Below are 21130 nucleotides of genomic sequence, written 5' to 3' on the forward strand. Positions count from 1 at the left end.
AGTAACTAACTAACCAAAGTATTGTTCCCGGATGCTTAAGTATTTAGTCATTATTTGCTCTATTCTCCCAAAGGCAAAAATGTCACCAGCTTAGTTTAAAATTTCCCTAAATAAGGTCAGACTAGGTTACTACCAGATTTTATCATCAAAACAGATTCCAGCCTACGCATCCAATTCAGGAGTCTCATTCAGAGCAGTGACAGTCCAATATGGTTTGGTTATAATCCCTGAGGCGGGGGCTGGGCCAAGGATGTGGAATAACTCAGCTTTCAAGTCCTGATAACTGTGGTACAAACACAAGTGATTATTTCAATTTTCTCTGCAGATTATTTTTTCAGGGCAACCCAATAAACCCAATAATGCCCAGATTTACTAGAAAATTTTTTATTCATTTCCCCATGCACCAGAAAGTAAGCTAATAACATCCCGCCGAGAGTGCTGTCAGGCTAAATCCCTGCACTGCTGAATGCACTGCCGGGATAAATCTCCCTTCACTTTCCATTCCACCATCCACTTTAGGGCAAGGCCCTGGGGACTGCTCCAGATTACCCCTCTGCACGCAGTGTCACAGGCACAAGCCCGAGTGGTCCAATCAGTGCCAAGAAAAGAACAAACTAAAAAAGATTAATTCACAGATGTTCATGCATTTCACATACACTGTGCCCCATGGCCCGTTGCTAAGGCAACGGGAGACCACCAGTGCGCGCTTTATTGGCTTTATGAAGTGCGTCTTGGGGACTATAGTCCGAGAAACGCTGCATAATAATAGTGTGGCTTTTCTGAAGCCTTGTTTTGTGCTTATCCACATTTAACCTTCTGAGTATTATAAAGAGCACCCTTATGCATAGCTTTCAAGCACGCCTCCCTTCCCCCCAAAACTGCCACAACTTTCTATCTAGAAACATTAAATTGCATCTCTTAGGGGTCCATTTTGGGAAGACCCATGTTTATATTGCTCAACCAGTTCCGTGACAAAAAAAAAAAATCTACAACCATTTAAAGATCACTACTATATTAGTGCAGCTAACCATATCAACCACTCAAAACCGAATACATACATGCCTTGTTTTCTATGAAACCAGGGGAACCTTGCTTTTGAGTATCAGGAGTCAGTTTTAGCCAGAAGGAACGCAGAACCAGCAAGCCTCATCAGAGTCTGTCAGAGACGCAGCATTATCCAACAGAACTCTCTGCAGCAGTGGGAAGGTTCTGTATCTCTGCCGTTTTGGCAGTTTCCACGTGTGGCTACTAAGGACTCGGTATGTGGCTAATGCAACTGGGAAAATGGATTTAAAAATTCCATTTCATTTAAACTAATTTAAATAACTTCATGTGACTAGTGGGTACACCATACTGGACAGGGCAGCCTCAAAGGCTTACCAGACAACTATGGATGTTTTTAAAAGTTCCTAAAAAGCTGTCTCTTCAAGCTGTTAGTTTCTGCTTAATTCATAAAAAATATAACTTCAAGTAAATGTACACAGAATGATCTTCATGATTGCCGCTGCTGCTAGCTGTGCCAGTTCAAATCAGCCAGAGTCTTTGTGAAAAAGGCCGAGGGAACAAGGCTAACTTTCTCCTCCTTCTCCACCCCCACCCCACCCAGGTTGGGAGGTTAAAATCACAAATGTCACAACTCTCAGAGCAGTAGCACAGATCAAGTGTTAATCTAAAGGGAAGGGGTGGGTGAGGGGGAGAACACAGGCTTGTGGGGGCGAGGGAGGATCGGGAATGAAGAGGAGAAAAATAAAGCCAGTGAATAGATCAATAGAAGCAACAGCTTACATTCAGATTCACAGGAGAAAGAACACACGGAGACAATCATTTCCTGGGAAAAGCTCAAGCCTAATGAGAATTTACTCTGCTCCTTTATGCGACAACCAGCCCTTTTGTGGCACGGGCTTCCTGACTGACAGGAACCCGGGGCCCCTTAATAGGATTTCCATATTATTTCCAACACCTGCCCAGAAGTTATTTGTTTACATTGAAGGAGGCAAGATTCTCAAATCAGACATCTGCTTCTAGTTCAGGCATATCTTAGGAAACCATCTAGAAAGCAGCTTTGTTACCATGGTGACATTTTTATTTTCCTCCTTTAGTTGGCTCAAAACATTAGCATTTCCAATTTTATTTTGTTGTTCAAAAGGCCAAATGTCGCTCACGAAAACAGAAGTTTAAAAAACGGTAAGTGAATAGAATTCTCAAAATTCTCCAGAATAATTAAAATGACCATAACAAGCAATAAATAAAAAGGAGATCTTATTATATAAGCCTACTGGCTTCTCTCACTGGGTGGCATCACTAACTTGTTTACCTCCCCTCCCCCAGCCCTCTTCTCAAATTTGAAGTCAGCATCTTGAAAAGTAGCAATTTAAAAAAGAAGATTCAAGAATCCTTCAGGATATGACACAATTAAATAATGAGTCCATTTCCATGAAAAAGAATTCCTCATGCTCACCCTTATCACCATATCTTAGAAATTACGACAAGAATACTTAAGACATTTTAACTTCCACCTCACTGCCTGCATTTCTGTAAAGGCGGAGGGAGATGAGGGAAAGTGTAAGCTTTTCACGAACATTAGTGGTTGCAGAGGGGATGGAATATTAAACAGTGTGAGGGAAGAAAGGTGGACCGCACGTGAGCGGATTACATGTATGTGTGTGTTGTTCTCCAGTTTCTAGTGAAGTAGAACTAGAGGCAAAACTGAACCCAGGGGTTGGGAGGAGGGGGGTACTTAACCACCAATTGCAACTATCACAAATAAGCGAATTTCTTACATTACAATACTAGTACGCTCAGCTTAAAATGTTTTTAAAGCAGTATAACTTATCACATAGAAAAATAATTGGATTGGTTCTAAATAATGAATAATCTGATAAAGTTAAAGTAATGTGACTTATTTTATTCAATATTTAGATTCAAAGAAAAACAACTAAGTATTCAATTCTAACATTTCAAGTTTTGATTTGCCAAGTCTAAGCAGCATGACTGAGTTTTGAAATAACTGTATTATCTTCATTTAACAGCAACCTTATTCAAAAGAATCAAAAACTCTTTCAGAAAGTACTACTCAGCCCCTCAGCAAACTTCCTTTCTATTACTCTTTCGTGAAGACTGAATTCTCTTCAACGCTTTCACAAGGCAGTTGCCATGGCAGTAATCAGATATGACTCTCTAAGTCCAAAATTACAGCCCTTAGTAGTGGTGGCTCCCAAGCGTGGAGAGTCTTTTAACCCAGAAGATAGCTGAGCTGCTTCAAATCACCATAGAACAAAATACGTAAGTTGGACAGAGTAAAGTGTTGCAGAAATAATTCAAGAAAGCAAGAAGTAAGAGTATTAAACTACCCCATGAGTGATTTTATAATTTTTCCAGAGGGGAAAAATTTTGTATTCTTACTGTAAGAATACAAAAAAAGATGGTGAACAATTCTTTTGAATAATTCCATTGGAAGAATTATCTACATTTTGAGAAACAAATGTTTTTGAAATTCAAGTGCCAACTATTAACACTTAAATCTTAGGCTCCTCTAAAGTTTTAAAAATGTTAACTATAAACATTATAATATTTTTGCAAGAGATGAAATTCATCCTAATTAAGAAAATTAGAAATTAAACATCAGTATGAAAATGTCTGTCTAATAACTAAGACGGTTGGTTTATGGAGGGAAAGGATTAAACCATTTTGCCAAATCAGCTGGAGAAAGCCAACCTGCCAAACAGCCCGCCCCTGTTAATTAATATTTGTTCTGCTTCAGCAATCACTGGAGGAGGGTGCTGCAAAACAAGCCTGTCTCCCCGAGTCACATCATTAATCCATTTATGCTCACCACCTGAGGACCAGCTATGCCCTAAAGATATTTATTCATCTGTTTGACAAACAAACAATTACCACACATTTTCTAGAATTAGGACACCTGTTACATTTCATGCAGTTTACATGTCTAGAGGCAGGTATCAATTAATACTGAACAAATTACTGCATCATAGATTCATAGAACAAAACTTTTTAATTGTTCCTTGATAACTGTAAACAGTAAAATACATGGTAGAAATAAATACCTAAAAGTATTGCAAACAAATAATTGAAAAGCAATAGCAATGCTAAAACACTTAATTTCAAATTACCATCTTATTTTGGGAAATTGAAAGAGTTATATAACATTAAATGCTTGAAAGGCATACTTTATCACCCTACCACCCAACCCCTCAAATGATTTCCTCAACTTCTAACCAGTGTGTCTACTTGGCTAATCATATGGCCAACTCTATTGCTGAAACATAACCTATGGTATAAGATTTTTATTTCAAAATTTGTTTCTAGGACAGGCCTAAATAACAAATAAGAAAATAGCTACATTCCAAACACTTGGAAGAATGCTTTGAGTTACAGCCTTGAGATCCATGGAGTTTAAGTGACTTGTCCAGTGATACTCAGCTTACCTAGTGGGAGAGAGGATTGTTGAAGCACCTGTCATAGACTTCTTACAGAATGGCTCATATTCTAAATGTTTCAGTGTGCTTCCTTGTGGTGTCAAGAATACTTCATGGTGAATTACACCAGGAAAAGCCTTTTCCTTATGATGGGAGAATGGGATAGGAGAATGAAGTCTAGGTTTGCCTGCATACGCTGGTGATGAACAATGAAATGGATTTTACCAATAATCAAGGGAGTAAGACATCTAGAAATGTATGCTGAAAAACGTAGAGTTCTATTTCTGTTCTTTAACCTTGAAATACAGGCTATGATGTATTTGAAATACAAATCCACTGCTCAAGATAGGCTTTTTAAAACATATTTTAAAATATGATTTTAAAAATATATTAAGTACTTCTATTTCCTTATTAGGTGGTATCCTTGATTCCCCATGCCCTAACTAAGTAAAGTTCTCTTCCCCTAAAGTTTTAGCTTCTTGAGGGGAAGAATCTTAATCTGCTTTGTGGAATTGTATAAGAGGACAAATCGAAGATTAGTATGAGAAGGAAATTATGAGTTAGGGAGCGGCAAAAAACAAAAAATTTTTTAATGAGAAAGACTTAAAGAGACCTAACAGAGATCACAACAAAATAAAATGAATCCTATTCGAATCCCATTTCAAGTAAACCAATTATTTGAAATAATCAAAGAAGTTGGATTATAAGCTGGGTATTAGAAGATATCAAAGAATTATTTTACTAAGTGATTAAAGGCATTATGGTTATCTTTAAAAAAAGGGCCCACTATTTAGATAATGTGTTCATTTTGCATATTGAAGTACACAGGAGCAAAATGAGCATATCAATACTTCAGCAAAGAAAAAGAACAGAAATACGGCTACATATTGATAGCTCTTGTACCTAGTTGCTGGGTGTATGGGGGAGTTACTTGTACTTTGTAGTATGTTTCAGATTAATAACTTAGAATGAAACTGGGTCACCCAAAGAGCTTTCCTTTGAGGACGGCGCTGGCTATGTGACCTTTGACAGGGCTTCACACTTCTAAACCTTTCCTCATGTATGAAATAACGGTAAGCATAACACCTGCCTTCACCGGCAAAATCTAACCTACGAGCTATACATTCAGTGGGGGTTGCTCAGAGGAGAGCAGCAGGATTGAGTGGACACTGTGGACCCACCTTATTTTTCCCTAGGTTAGAGTGGATATGCTGAAGTGCTGCAGCCCTCAATTAGACAACTTCTCTTCTCAGATTACTGATTACGGAGGGGAAAATAGAAGATACCAAAAGTCCATGATTGTTCTGTTTGCTTAAACACTCTTTAGTGTTTTGTGGATTTCACTGATTCCCCCCTTTTTAATCTAGCTTTCTGTTATTTTATGCCTTTGCCTTTTTATAATACATACTTCTAAAGTCTGGGGTAATACAAATTTATCCCACCAACTTATCTCCCAAACGGTAATACTCCTACTTAAAGGGGTGTATGAAGTAATCATTCTGTTAATTCAGGCTAAAAACCCACATTTACCGGTAACACCCAATTAATGAGGCAAAAGTGCTTTCTTGGCCTGAATCATGCCTTTCAATTTCAACATAAAAACAACCTTATTCTAATTTTCTGCTGATAAACCTTTATTGTCAACAGAATAACTGGGGGATAGAAAAAAGCAATGTATGATGTTTTAGTCATCTATGCCCCAAAATATAGATGCAGAAGAATAAAAAGGCATTGCCTTAAACACAAATAATGGGTGAATCATTATAAAAACCTTTAAACAAAATCAAGGAATTTGCACAGGAAAAAAACAGTGTATATACCCACAGAAAAGCACTTAGCTAAAAAATAATTATATGTAAATTAAAAAAATAAAGTGCACCATCCATACTCATTATGCCAACAAAAATTATAAAAACTATAAAGTTCCATATTGGCGGATTGTGTGGAAACATATTCAAACACTGCATTTGGCATTTTAAATTAGTACAGAGTTTTAGGAGATCAATTTGGCACTGCACAAGTCACTAAAAATGATCATACTCTTTGATGATGCATCCAGCACTCTGGGCTTGAAGACATTCCAATGAAATAACAAAAATAAAAACAACACCACTCAGAGGGGAAAAAAATGTTTGTACTGGGTAAACATAGGCACAGAGGAAAAAGGTACTTCTGCTATATTTTACAGATGAAAAAGGCAAATCCCTCATAGATGTGACTTGAGAAGGTTATTGCACTCAGGATAAAACACAGGAGAAGCAGGCAGATACATAAAAAGGACTTACAAAGTAATACAGAATGCACAATAATAGCACCTTGCTTGAGGCCACGCAGCTAATCAGCATTTGGTGATAGTGAATTTTGCTACTTGTATTTAAGCTGGTCTTGATTTTGGTGCCTACTTTTTGCTACCTGATATTGGAATTATGTAAACATTTGGGAACGGAGTGGCAAATAAGACAATTTCTGAACCTCAGATTCTTACCAAGTTTTAGGCAATTTGGGCCTTCACAGCTCTGAATCACTACCCTCATTTCAGTCACTCAGAAAAAAACTGGAGAGTGCTATGAGGAACCTAATGACTCACGGCAGCTGACTCCTCTTAATGAACTGGAACCTCCATCAAGCGGGAAGCTCCTGGCAGCACGTGGGAACGTCCCCTCTGACACCATTTTAGAGCCCATCACTTTTACCCCTCAGCCCTAAATGAGAAGGGGTGGGCAGTGGAAGATTCCATCACCTCAGAAACCACTTCCTTAGTGTCAATTATGCCTTTTCTAGGGATGAGAGAAATGGTTCTCCATACTCCATAAGATGGTGAGAACACTCCCACTTAACCTACTTTGGATTCCTTTTGGAGAGAGAAATTTGGGATTTCTGCCCTACCATTAAGGGTAAGAGTGGATCACAGTCTGTGTTTCTTGCCATTTTCAGGCCTCAAATGTGGGACTTACTGTTGGGCACATGGAGTCACTAGACAGCCAAGTGACAAGCAAGGAAGGCTGCAGGTGCCATGGTTCCTGACTTCAACAGCCTTACAATACACACTGTTCTAGTTTCTCATCACCAAGGAAATTGATTCTTGGGCTCCTACAGTGCTTTCTCCTTTAGATCCATATTTACATTCTCCACCTTTGTTGAAAAACTTCAGATACAGGTCTGCAAATAACAGGCTTAGGAATGAACTTGGCTACAGGAGCTACAGAAAAAGAGATCAATAAAGCCAACCGCGTGCAATTTGGTGGCCACAGAACTTCCCAGAAGAGAAAGACAAAGGAGAAAAAAGGCCCAATATGTCAACAAGTGAATTTCTTTCATGTTACTTGGCATCTAAAGGTAAAGTACCTTAATCATTTAAATCTTTACAGTAATTTTAAATTTATAGTTTATAAGCTATTCTGAAATCTGCCCTGTTTAACAATCTGTAACGTCAAGAAAACATTTTAAAGTGTCTCTCACAATTAAACCCATCTACAACCTTGTATAAATCAAAATTTTGCTACCATATCAAAATGTTCCACTGGGGCTGTCTAAGATTGCCCACATCCTCATTACATGCAACACTAATTACTACCAGCAGATTCAGAATTTTCTGCACATTAGAGGCTTTTAGAGGAGCTATAAAAAATTTCAGGCACCATTAATTTAAATTTGTATTGAAATTTCCTTTTGACAGATGGCCAAAAATTACTTATTATTTAGAGTACCAGAGCTGCCTGTTTGCACATTAGAAGAGGAAAGGGAAAAATTAAAAGCAAGAAGGAAATTTATGTCACGTTCATTACCTGTTAAATGTTAAGGAGCATTATCTTGCATAAATAAATTATTTCATACGAGCTCGACTCCAGCTGCAGGCAACTGGCACGCTCTGGCTGATAAAAACCATCTAGAGTCACACAGCAGACAATCATAAAAAGCCCCCTCTTAACCAGGAACCACTTATGCGAGGGCGATCGATGGAACAAGCAACTAAAACTGCTTCTCTGAGCATCACAGAACACATTCAGAAAAATAAGCAAACTATCTCACCTTGTAGAACTATAGTACAGCCCCAGACCTGACGTAATACAACTTCAAATTTGAGAATGGTACCCAACCAAAACACCTATTTATAGATGCCATCCCATAATAAATCAAGGCAAAATCATCAACTTTTCTTGTTTTTCCCTGGCTTCTAGCTATACAGATACTCATTTCCTGAATGCTTATAGATGATTTCAAAACACACCCTTACTCTTGCACGAGGGAATAAGAAAATGTAATTGACACAAAAGTGTGCACTGAAGTATAAATATTTTCACAGTCTTCTGGGAGTGGAGGCTTTTGTTTAGTTCACTGGACTGCCTAAAGGTATATATTTATAATAAGAAGGTAGGGAATGTTTATATTATGACCTCAGAATAACTAGACAGGCTTTCAAAGGCTGGTATCAGTTAATCCTAGTCACTGCATTTACTTACTACTTCCTAAGTACACATGTGTGAAACACTTAATATACTTTGATTAAGAATGCTTTTTTAATCTAGGTACTGATATGTATATGATACAACAAAATACACAACTGCAAATGCATAATTAAATAATTCAATGTGTTCAGTTCTAATTGTAAATGTTGACATTTACATGGAAGTGCAGATGCCCTTTCAAATTACAAAGATTCTTGAAGGGTAAAACAGGCTCAAGTTTTATTTTCCATTACTTAAGGGAACTGAAAAAAAAAATTCCTTTTCACTGTAAAATGACAAGGAGTAAAAAGGCATTCAGTGCTAGCACAGTGGTTTTGGGAGAAAATTTTAGCATTCATATACATAGCTCCATTAAAAACTGCAAGATATAACTACCTATACTCCAAAACATTCAACTGATGTAAGAGATAAAGAAATAGACAGCATTTGTACCTCGGCCAATGGTTGAGAACTGTCCTTTCCTTCTAACCAATAAGTAACACAATGGTATATGTAATACAATTATGCATAATACAATGGTGTACGTACGTATGTATGTGTGTGTTTATTTTTTGAGACAGAGTCTCACTCTGTCGCCAGGCTGGAGTGCAGTGGTGCTATCTCGGCTCACTGCAATCTCCGCCTCCCAGATTCAAGCTATTCCCCTGCCTCAGACTCTCGAGTAGCTAGGACTACAGGCACAAGCCACCACGCCCAGCTAATTTTTGTATTTTTAGTAGAGACAGGGTTTCACCATGTTGGCCAGGATGGTCTCTATCTCTTGATCTTGCGATCTGCCTACCTCGGCCTCCCAAAGTGCTGGGATCACAGGCGTGAGCCACCACGCCCAGCCTACAATGGTGTATTTATATTGTGTCTGGTTCGTAAGTGATCACATCAATTTTCATGCTTTACTCATTTCCTGCCATGGCAGTCTATTTTTGTTTGCTTACTAAATAAATTCAGCTATCCTTAGCACATCCCATTCTGGAGGTATAGAAGCATATCCAAATCATTAGACCCTAAATACTTATCCTCTTTCCCTACAACTTGTCTATAAAGAGATACAAAAGGCAGATAAGACAGATGCAAAACCTAAAGAGAATTAACTTGTTATACCAGATATCATAATGTTAATTTAAAAGAAAAGTTGGTGAAAAAAAGTCACTTAAATTTAAAAGAGAAAATTATTTCCAGTGGTTAAGAAAAATAAAAAATGCACCATTCACTTAAACAAATGTTTTGATAAATTTTGTAAGTTGGAAGTTTCCTCAAATGTGAAACTAATATGTATTTCCTTACAAATCAATTTATTTATTCATTTCATTGTTATCTTACAGCCAAAGCCTAAGTGAAGAAAAGCAGCTTTTTTTTTTTTTTTCACATGGCAAATAATAAAGTGAGCAATGCAAGCCAGATCTTGCAATTCAACCTGCGTCAACAAATCTGATTCTGATAGAGAAATGGGACCTTAAAAACAAAACAAACCAAAAAAAAACCACACACCTGAAAGTAATTTAAAAAATGCAGTTAACCACTACTAACCAATGAAATCATTCTCTACATCTCAAAGAATTCTTTACTAGATTCATTCAAATCATTTACAGCTCTTTTAAGCCATTCCTCAGTCTGTAAATTTTGAGTCTTACCTTGATGGAGTCTCTGTCTATATGCAAAACAGCAGCAACACAAGAAGATAAAGTGGTGGGAAGAAGAAAAGAAAAGTACGAGTTAGTTTACATAAAATCATACTAATTTATCGAACTTGATCTCTGCTAAATAATACATTACACAGAGGTCAACTGTGCTGTAAAGGTAATTATTAATACTGCACAACCAAATTCATAAAGTACCAATCTACCTTTGATACAATTTCAGAAGAACCAAAGTTGGGCATTCTTATTATCTGTGCTCCTTATAGACTTTTTCAAAGTGTTTACAATCATGCATCAACTCTGTACCATAGCATTAAGATAACTGGATGACAAATTACAGTGTTTCTAATATCAGAGATGGACATTTATGCATGAGATAAAAATCACTGACCTAACATTTTAATTCATAGTAAGGATGCTGAAATGGGGATATGAGCTTTTAATTATGAACCATACCCTTCGAGCCAATGAACCACCCGTGTGCTAAGTAAATTCCCAGAAAGGAATGCTGGGAGAGACTTTTTCATCTGCATTTCTGTCATTAATAAAAATTATCAGTAAGCACCACAGAAAAACAACAGTCACATCACAATGTTTCTGCACCATCATCTACCTTAGTGGAGGAAGGAAATCAACCTAGAAGGAGCACGACTGGCCTTTAAATCAATTAATTGCATAAATAATTATGTTGGTCTTATAGGAAGAAATTAGTTAATTTCATGCTTCTAAACAGACTGGGTGAGAGAGACAGTTAAACCAACAGATTTCATTAATTTGGTCTGTACCTTCTTAATTACTAAGACTACTGAAATTATTTTCTTACCTGTGAGATTTTTACTGCTCTATATAGGCTCATTTGTTTATAAATAATAATTGATTTGGTCAAATATCAAGTGAGCATTTATCAGCAAGACATTCCCCAAAATAAATTCAGTCAAAACTAACTATTAATGCAACACGCTACTTCAAACAGAGCATCATGGGATTTCATTACTGATTTAGACCTGGGGAACACAGGAGGCAGCAAGAAATCAAAGGCAATAGCAAGAAACAGGCCCCTCTGCCTCTGGGGAGTATGTTAGCTCTTGCCAACCACTAGAATATCGTTTGACAACTGACTACTTGCAGTAATTAATTTACCTTCCAGTAGAAATCCATTGTTTAGTCACCGGTAAAACTAAATTCAGAGAGAATAAACAACAGCATCCAGAACCTACCCTGAGCAGCAGGCAGGTTATCTCAGATTGGCATCCCAAGACAGTCACTCACCTCTTTGGTGATCATTGTCATGGTGCTTCTTCTCATCTTTAATTGGAAGATGGGACTGACCTCCTAGAGCACTGGAGAGGGCCAGAAGCCCAGCACTGCTACCGATGGGTGGAATGGCAGGGGGCTGGAGCCCTGAAGGGTGTGGAGTCAGAGGTACGGGTAGACCATGTCCATGTGATAAATGCTGGGCCTGGAGTTGTTGCTGCTGTGAAAAATTAAACACAGATATTGAATTTGCCCCCTATATCCAACCCCTGCCCCAACAGAAACAGAAAGGAGGCACAAATAGGCAGTAAAAAAGCCAACACCTATGCAACATTTATCATTAACATATCTATTTTTAAAAGAGGGAAGGAGCAAAGGAGCTGTATAGTCAATAAACGCTACCTTTCTTATACTTGGAGGTTTTGCACATGCAAAATAAGTAATAATTAAGTGAAATTATGTAAGTAACTTTCAATAGTTGATATTCAAACATATTTAACAAACCTCATAAAAGGCTTTTTTAATCTCAAAAAAATAAAATAAGGCCTCACGATCATACATTTCTAATCAAAACATATACGTGAGTAACTGTTAAAGCAGTTATGTTGAACAAAAAAAGCTGAAAATTGAGAAAATTAGTGTTAAACAGTTCTCCCAGAACCACTGCACAGCATGCAGGGAGAGTTAATTTGAAAGAGAAAACCTGAATTAACAACCCAGAAAAGGAAACTGGTTGCAGCCACCGTTTTAAGCCCTTTAAGTGTCCTCAGCGGTACTTGAGCAAATTACTAAAGAAAATCTAATGTAGCAAGGCTTGGGTCCTCCTGTAGGCTTGCTCAATAATGCTGAAATAATTGGGCACTCTGTGCACGTTTAGTGATGCTCGAATGAAAAGCTAGAGGCCTGCCCTTGTACTCTTCTCTAGCGGCCGACTCTGTGTTGTGACAGGTTTATTTGAGTGGGACTGTGATGCATGCACCAGTAACTGCGCTGACAAGAGTTTAAAGTCATTTTTACCAGCACACTGGCAACACATAGAGAAAGCTCTCAAGAGGCTGGAATGGGTGTGCTTGACCTCAGCCAAGGCTACATCAAACTCTGCTACAGGAACTGCGGTGGGCAAGCCTTGTTGCCTCTTCTGAGTGGGAAGTGGAGGAGAGGAAGAGTTGGGGGTGAAGGAAGGACATTAAATGCATTCCTCAGTAGGAATCCCTTCAACTCAAACCCTGCTTAACAATACTGTATGACAACAAGCACTGAGTAATTCTCAGGTGAAATTTTGTAGTGACTGAATTTTAGTTATTGCCTTTAAAGAAATCACATTCCAGGCCCAACCTATGAGAGCCAAATAGTCCCTTCTGTAACTTTCTTTCCAAGCAAAATTTCACAAAATATCTAGAGATAGGGACAGGGATAGAGACAGAGAGAGAGAGAGATCACTCCACCAAGAAAAATCTTGAAATGCTTTTATTAATACCTCAGAGAAAAAAAGTGGACCTTTTCTTCTCCTCTCCAAATTAGGTTTATTTTCTTCCACTCCTGCATGTCTTCCTATGTTTGACCACAAAAGTCCATGTACAGTATTAACTAGCTCTTTTCTCTTACTGACCTGCACCTATGTTCTGGCTGCATGCACTTAAAATATAGTCAAGAGAATAAAGTATGAACACTTTGAAAAGTAAGTTTACAAGCAGAAAATGGAAAATGGTAGCCACATCTAGATACTCCACCAACCAAGCCCCACCCATGCTCCAAGTCCTGCCGAAGCTTTTCTTAACTGGTTAGTTTTGAGATAAGGTGATTCTTTTCATTTAAGTGGCCAAAATCATGTTCATAATTCTTTACATACTGTTATTCAGTGGGGATCAAAAAGTATGCGCACACAATTATATTTCCTAACTGTGCAGAAAATAATGTCTATGAAGAAAATAAAATAGGGACTTGAAGTAAATATATGGCAAATTCGTTTCAAAATCTTGTTCAACTGAAATTGCTCCAATTCTTTCTCCTCTAAATTCCCCTAATACACCATATGTATGGTTTGGACACACAGTCACTTTCTACCTTAGATCAGAGGTCAATGGGCAGGCATTTATTAAGATCCTGCATGCTCGTCTTTCTTACCTCCCTTCTTAGACTCTAAGCACTATGAGTCTACATCTCACAAACCCTAGCTAACTGCAGACCCTGAAATATTCACACATTATCCTGATAGTATTAAAAACACATCTATTACATTAGACAAAAAAAAAAAAAAAGCCTGGCGCAGTGGTTCACGCCTGTAATCCCAACAATTTAGGAACTGAGGTAGTCAGATCACTTGAGCCCAGGAGTTTGAGACCAGCCTGGGCAACACGGCAAAATCCTGTGTCTACTAAAAATATAAAAATTAGCAAGGCATGGTGGCACACACCTATAATCCCAGCTACTCAGGAGGCTGAGGTAGGAGGATCACCTGAGCCAGGGAGGTCATGGCTGTAGTGAGCCATGACAGTGAGCCATAATTGCACTACTGCATCCCAGCCTGTATGACAGAGTAAAACCCAGTCAGAAAAAAAAAAGAAAAAAAAAAAAAAACCTCAGCCAAAACCCAATACCTTTAAAGATTCAGGTGCGTCACTTTTATTCCTTTTCTCCTACAGGATAAAAAATAAGCACCGACTCATCGTTCCATTGGACCAGAACTTTTCAAAGGCAGAAATCATAGTTATACACGACATTCTCTACCTGTGGTTTTTTCCCTAAATTTTTCCTTCTGCACCTTTTAGAACAACCTCCACATTACTTCTCTAAGTTGTACTCACCTATCTCTGCTCAGCTTATGTTTCACCTGTTCCCTACAGCCTTCTCCAAGCAATCTAAGTGTCCAATATCTTATAGGGCTCCCTGTATTATTCACTGGCATATATTGCCTCGTAAAGGTATTGTTATTCATCTGTTTATAGATAAAAAGATCCTGACTTGCCAGAGACTGTGAGACTTTGGAGAGAAGAGACCAGTCCCAGGCCTCTTAGTACCCCTGGCAACAAGCTCAGTTCCCTAAACGTAGCGAGAACTCAATACGAAACTCTGATACTACTGAAAATAAAATACTTCTTTGATAGTTACTCTCTGGTTCCAAAAGCAACAGATCCCTTTTATCTAAAAACAAAAGTTCCGATTTCTTAGCAATCAAGACCTTTCGTAAACTACCATCAGCCTAACTCCACTCTACTGTGTAACACCATCCAGGGAACTCTCTGCCCGTAACACCAGCCTATTTAGTGAGACAGCTAAACTAGGGCTTAGTTTTACTACTAATCAACACACACCCACAGAGTACTCTCTCATCTGTCTCTACATGTATAAATTCTACTCATCCTTCTAAGCTAAACTCCTGCCTACTTTCTCGGTGAAGACATCTCTCATCACCCCGGCTCAAAGTAATGTCCACCACTGTCTCTCAATTCTGACACCACTTACCCTCAATACCATTATGATACTTAACAACTAAGACAAAAAAAGACTTCTTAAATACATACATATGTGCTACGTGTGTGTGTGCGCACAAGTTTGTGTATGCCATACCTTTTAATTAGAGCTATTTAAAAAATATTTCCCACAGTGTCTAGATATTTCTCACACTTAGTAGATATGCAAACAGATTACCAACTAATATCAGCACTGATTTTATAAACTGATGAATTTTGACTCTATTTTCTTCCATATGTTTCAATCTTTTGAATTTAAAATTAAACTAGAAGAAATAAAAAAGCTGCTTGTACTATAAGCCTTCATTTGGATACTTTAAGCAGCGATAATCTAAAATAAGTAAATTTGATATTTTTAGTGATCAAACATACAGAACTTGGTGCCCTCATATGAAAAGTGCATTTATTTTTATTGTTGGTCTTTTAATTTTTAAATTCTTAATTATGAATTATAAATAGGCTTAAATATAACTACCACTAAACTTTCCCTGAACTAATTAATGAACTCAAACTATGGTCATATTTCTACATATATTCAAAGCAAAATTTTAATGACTTAAGCTTCTACTACATATAGAGTTCCCATATACTCTTTACCTACTTTTCACTAATGTTAACATTTTATATTACCACAGAATTTATCAAAACTAAGAAATTAGCATCAGCTCATTGCTATTAGCCAAACTACAGACTTTATGCAGATTTCCGTAGTTGTTCCACTAATGTCATTTTTCTGTCCCAGAATCCAAACCAGCATACAACACTGCATTTAGAGAGTCTTTTCCATTTGTTACTATACCAAAATTATAAAGTCCTTTCAAAGATTTTATGAATGGTAACCACCAAACTACAGGCATGCTGATCTTAAGGAAGAATAAATGAGAGGCAGCTACCATAAATTCAGGTTTATCAGTCATCATTTTTTATATATACAAAATATCAAACAGAAAAATTATACTCAGGCATCCTGTAGAAGGGAGCAATTTTTATCAAGTGTTTCCAAAATATTAAACTATAAGATAAAATGAAATTAAGTCACCAAAAGGCATGAGACAAAAATGTAAGCTAGAGATATTAAAATATTACAGTAGGCTTTAAAATGTACACATTAATAAATGAGACCCCTTTCTGTACTTAGTGGTCATTTTTAAGCTTCTTCGCACAGTTTCACCTTAGGAACTAGCCTAGAACTAGAGTAGCAGGTATTTTATAACTGATAAGGGTTAGCCAATAAAACACATGAGAAAACATCTTTAAATAACAGCAGTAAGTCACCAATGGCTAAGTAGAACTTTACCTTTTTCTCAACTAAAATAAATGACCTTAATTTATTAAATGTCAAAAATTCATTAAAAATATTATTTCTATTAAGTCTTCTTATCAACAGAGGAACTCAGGATTCCCGGAAAAGGAGTAAGGTTTCCGTGACTAGTATTCACGTAGCTGAGAGCACCATCATCTAATGGATTGCCCTACGATAAAGTGAACGCTCACTGATGTTTCCCAACAGGGTTAAGTCAAAACTGCCCTCTGCCCTCTGCCCCATCTGTGTTAACTACAGAGCAATTAACCTGCCAAGACTTTACTACTTTATCTTACAGTCCCACTAAGAAACATAAAACCCCTTGCCTTTTAAAGACCACAAGGAAGGGAAATGTATATTAAGAGTACACAGTATAACACAGATTTGTTACTGATGTAATTTAAGATACATTATAAACTAGCAGGATATATATATATATATATGCTTTAGAAGAAAAACAAAACAAAGATCAAGCCAAAGAATTAAAGAGGGCATAGACTGGAGTATTAAAATAAACGTATACTACATAACCACCACTTAGGAAGACCTGCTGAGAAAAATATGTATCATGGCAAAATTCTTCTCACTATCCTTCCTAGGCCTTTATTATCTTTGGGTGCCTTACTTAAAATTAATAACAAACAAAAGCCTCTCTTATCTCAAACCACAATACAAAATAAACTACTTCTTCCTGTTTCCTTGATGGGCCATTCAAGAAAATAAACATTCAAATGGAGTGAACTTTAAACTTAAGCAAGTAAGTACTCCATTAAGATAATTAATTTAATTCTGAAAAATCACAATGATGTCTGAAAATACACAGCAATGAAGTGGCAGACACAGCCTCAATGCCATTAATAGCTTTTTACTGGATTCTCTGTAACAAAGATTTCCCTGCAGTTTCAAGTTTGGCACAAAGGGCAGAAAAGGACCACTGGAGAATCGAATTCACAAGAAATGTCTTTTGAAATATTGTCTTTCTGTCAGCAAAAAGAGGAGTTCTTTTTAATCGAAGGTCCCCAACTGCTTGACGACAAGGGACTGACAAGTCATTGACCAAGCAGGAGCTAGCAAGGACAGAGCCACAGTCACCGACATCCCTGGGAATTTCGGGCACTTCCAATTGAAGGCCAGGCAGCAGTTTTCTTGTTCACCCCCACTCCAACTCTACTACGCTATCAACAGCAGAGTAACTCTCAAAAAACATGCATCTTCTTTAGAAACAACAACATCTCAGTAGCAATGAGCACACTTTGTGCTCTTTTGGTTTCTAAAAAAAAGTGCAAGTGCAAGGTGAACCTGCTGTATCTTGTGCCAGAAATCAAGAAAGCTATCTATACTAACAGATATTGTGTCAACAGGACAGTGAGTCAAAATGAAGGGATCCCCATTGGCAAAACTTGAGACAATCGCAGCATCATTAAGAATAATGACTTAAGGCCGGGCGCGGTGGCTCAAGCTTGTAATCCCAGCACTTTGGGAGGCCGAGACGGGCGGATCACAAGGTCAGGAGATCGAGACCATCCTGGCTAATACGGTAAAACCCCGTCTCTACTAAAGAATACAAAAAAAACTAGCTGGGCGACGAGGCAGGCGCCTGTAGCCCCAGCTACTTGGGAGGCGGAGGCAGGAGAATGGCGTAAACCTGGGAGGCGCAGCTTGCAGTGAGCTGAGATCCGGCCACCACACTCCAGCCTGGGCGACAGAGCCAGACTCCATCTCAAAAAAAAAAAAAAAAGAATAATGACTTAATAGGTTATAACACATTTTTAAAATACATTTTCAGGAATGGAGTTTTTGGTACCCCAAGAAAACAGGTGAAGATGTGGGGCACTCTGGGGCCAAGGACTAGACAGAGAATGACTCTCAGGCCAGTGCCAGCTCCTAAGCTCAGGGCTGGCTGGTTCCCAAGCCTACAACCATACTATTCATCCACCAGGAGCTAGCCAAGCTGTAAGCTGCTCGCTCTGAGCATGTGTGCCTCAATCCAACCAGGAGACACTGTTCCATTCTAGGAGAGAAGTAAGGGAAGACTCAGCAGACCTTGAAAGGAGCCAAAAAGGAAGAGGTAACAGACTCTGAAATAGAGCAGCAAGCACAGGGAAGGGCCCATTACTGGGCTGGTAGCCATACTTCTTGGCTTGTGAAGACACTATTTACTATGGACAGTTGTTCTGCTGGCCTCACTCCTGTCTGTAAGTCGGGCTAGGTGTGAGAAAGCACAGTCTGGCTGACATTTGGGAAGCATCACAATGAAGTGGCCTCGGAGCCACTGGAATCGTTATCATCTATGTGAACAAGTCACTTAACATTTCTGATGCTCTGTTTCTTCAAGTAAAAAGTGAGAACAGTTACAAAATCTACCTCCCAAGGTTGCTGGAAGAATTGTATGATATGATGCATATAAAACCTTAGCATAGTGTATTAGTCTGTTCTCATGCTGCTAATAAGGACATACCCAAGACTGGGTAATTTATAAAGGAAAGAGGTTTAATTGATTCACAGTTAAGCATGGCTGAGGAGGCCTCAGGAAGCTTAAAATCATGGTGGAAGGGGAAGCAAATATGCCCTTCCTCACATGGCAGCAGGAAGGAGAAGCATGAGAGCCAAGTGAAGGGGGAAACCCCTCATAAAACCATCAGATCTTGTGAGAACTTACTATCATAAGAATAGCACGGGAAAAATTGCCCTTGATTTAATTACCTCCCACGAGGTCCCTCCCACCACATATGGGGATAGTAGGAACTATAATTCAAGATGAGATTCGGGTGGGGACACAGCCAAACCATATCACACAGTGTCTGGCAAATAATAAACACTCAATAAATGGTGACTGCTAGTATTAAGGAAAGGTAGCAGAAGTCCACCTTTTCATATGCACAGGGAGTGAGGGAGCGAGGAGAGAACAGGAAAAGCTCTTCACAGAATATTAATTTGAAAGGAAAGAAATAACTTAAAATTTACTATTTACCATGTCAAATGTATTAACTAATGTAGGACAGACTCAGCCATCAATATTAGAACCACTGGGTCAAAAGTTGCAGGGGAACAGGTTACTCATAGTGCCCAGGTATCACCCGACAGATCACCTAGCTTCACCAGTGATATGATACAAATGGAAATACACATCATCTAGTTAGTATTCCTACTAAAAACACTTAACCTAAATCTAAACTTGAGAAAACAATCAGAAACAATCAGACAAATGTAGACTGCAGAAGAGTCCAGAAAACTGGCCTGGTATTTTCAAAATGCCAATATCTTAAAGCAAAATGCTTTGGGACACTGTGATTTAAAGAAGAGTAAAACGACATGACAGCAAAACAATTTTTGAATTGAATCCTGGATTGAAGAAAAAAGTGCTATTAAGGACATTTTGTGGACAACTGGAGAAATATGATTATGAACTATAACACTGGTATAGGAATGTGTTGATGGTATTGTGCTTATACAGGAAGATGTCCTTGTTCATAGAAGCAGCACACTGAAATATTAGGGGGTGAAACAGCATGACTGCCTTCTACTTTCAGTCAGTTCAGCACATTCCAAAAAGTGCACATGTATTTGTGTGAGTATATAAACAGAGACAGAAAGCAAAAGTAACGATATGTTAACTGGTAAATCTAGGTGATGAGTATACAGTGTTTGCTTTACTATTGATTCAATTTCCCTGTAGTTGTAGAGGCTGGGAAAATAAGATGTGCCCTTCTTACCTTACTTTAACAAATATGTCTAGAAAAAGCTAAAAGTTAAGTGAATATATGGAAAGAAGCAAGAATAAAAAGAACAAAGGAAGAAACTTTTCAAGCTAAGCTTATCTGTAACTCATTCCTGATGACTTACAACATGAGATTTACTACAGAGAGAAGACACGCATTTAGAGCAATCCAAGTAAGATTATCACTGAAAGGATAAGTTTCTCAAGCTAAACAAACCACAGATCTCTATAGTCCTCCAAATCTCTGGACTGGTCTTAAGGGGATGGCAAGTAACAACCAAAGCAAGCAAATCATGAGATCTGTGCCAGTGGCTCCATTGTCCTAACTTGTAGTTTAACTCATGAAGTAATAATGGCAAGAAAAGAAGGGGAAAACTACAAAAACCCTGACTTATTAACTTTCCCATTAGTGATCCCGTTAGCATATTTTACGAATTGGCCAAAAGTTTACTAGTAAATGTACAGCTAAGCAAATTAATAATGGAAATACAATTTCCCAGAAGCTTGTTTAAGCTACTTAAGGAAAATGTTTAGAGTCTTTAACATCTTACTGATACCAGTGGTTCTATTTTGTGAGTTTTAGTCTTTAAAGTCACCAAGCTAAGGGACTGTACTCGGAAAAGCTTTCTTTAGTTACTTCAGAGTACTTTAAAAAAAAAAAAAAAGGTAAAACTGAGTTAGGCACAGTGGCATGTATGTGCCTGTAGTCCCAGCTACTTGGGAGGCTGAGGCAGGAGGATCACTTGAGCCCAGGCATTTGAGGCTGTGGAGCACTATGATTATACCTATGAATAGCCACTATACTCAGACAAGGGCAACACAGTCAGACACCATTTCTAATTTTTTTTT

At 38.1% G+C, this 21130-nt stretch overlaps 1 protein-coding gene across 2 annotated transcripts in view; it reads right to left on the reverse strand.

Moving 5' to 3' along the window:
* Nucleotides 1-21130, reverse strand: part of TLE4 (transducin-like enhancer of split 4) — a 156010-nt gene that overhangs the window by 65845 nt on the left and 69035 nt on the right. The window contains exons 7-9 of one of the 2 annotated variants that reach the window (XM_011954628.1): nucleotides 14388-14426; nucleotides 11806-12007; nucleotides 10531-10547 (exon numbers count right to left, since the gene is read on the reverse strand). In XM_011954628.1, coding sequence (XP_011810018.1) covers nucleotides 10531-10547; nucleotides 11806-12007; nucleotides 14388-14426 — 258 coding nt within the window. The remainder of the gene's footprint in view (nucleotides 1-10530; nucleotides 10548-11805; nucleotides 12008-14387; nucleotides 14427-21130) is intronic. The other variant, XM_011954631.1, reaches the window with a different exon arrangement.

The sequence above is a fragment of the Colobus angolensis genome, unplaced genomic scaffold, assembly GCF_000951035.1.
Source record: "Colobus angolensis palliatus isolate OR3802 unplaced genomic scaffold, Cang.pa_1.0 Scaffold388, whole genome shotgun sequence".
NCBI lineage: Eukaryota > Metazoa > Chordata > Mammalia > Primates > Cercopithecidae > Colobus > Colobus angolensis.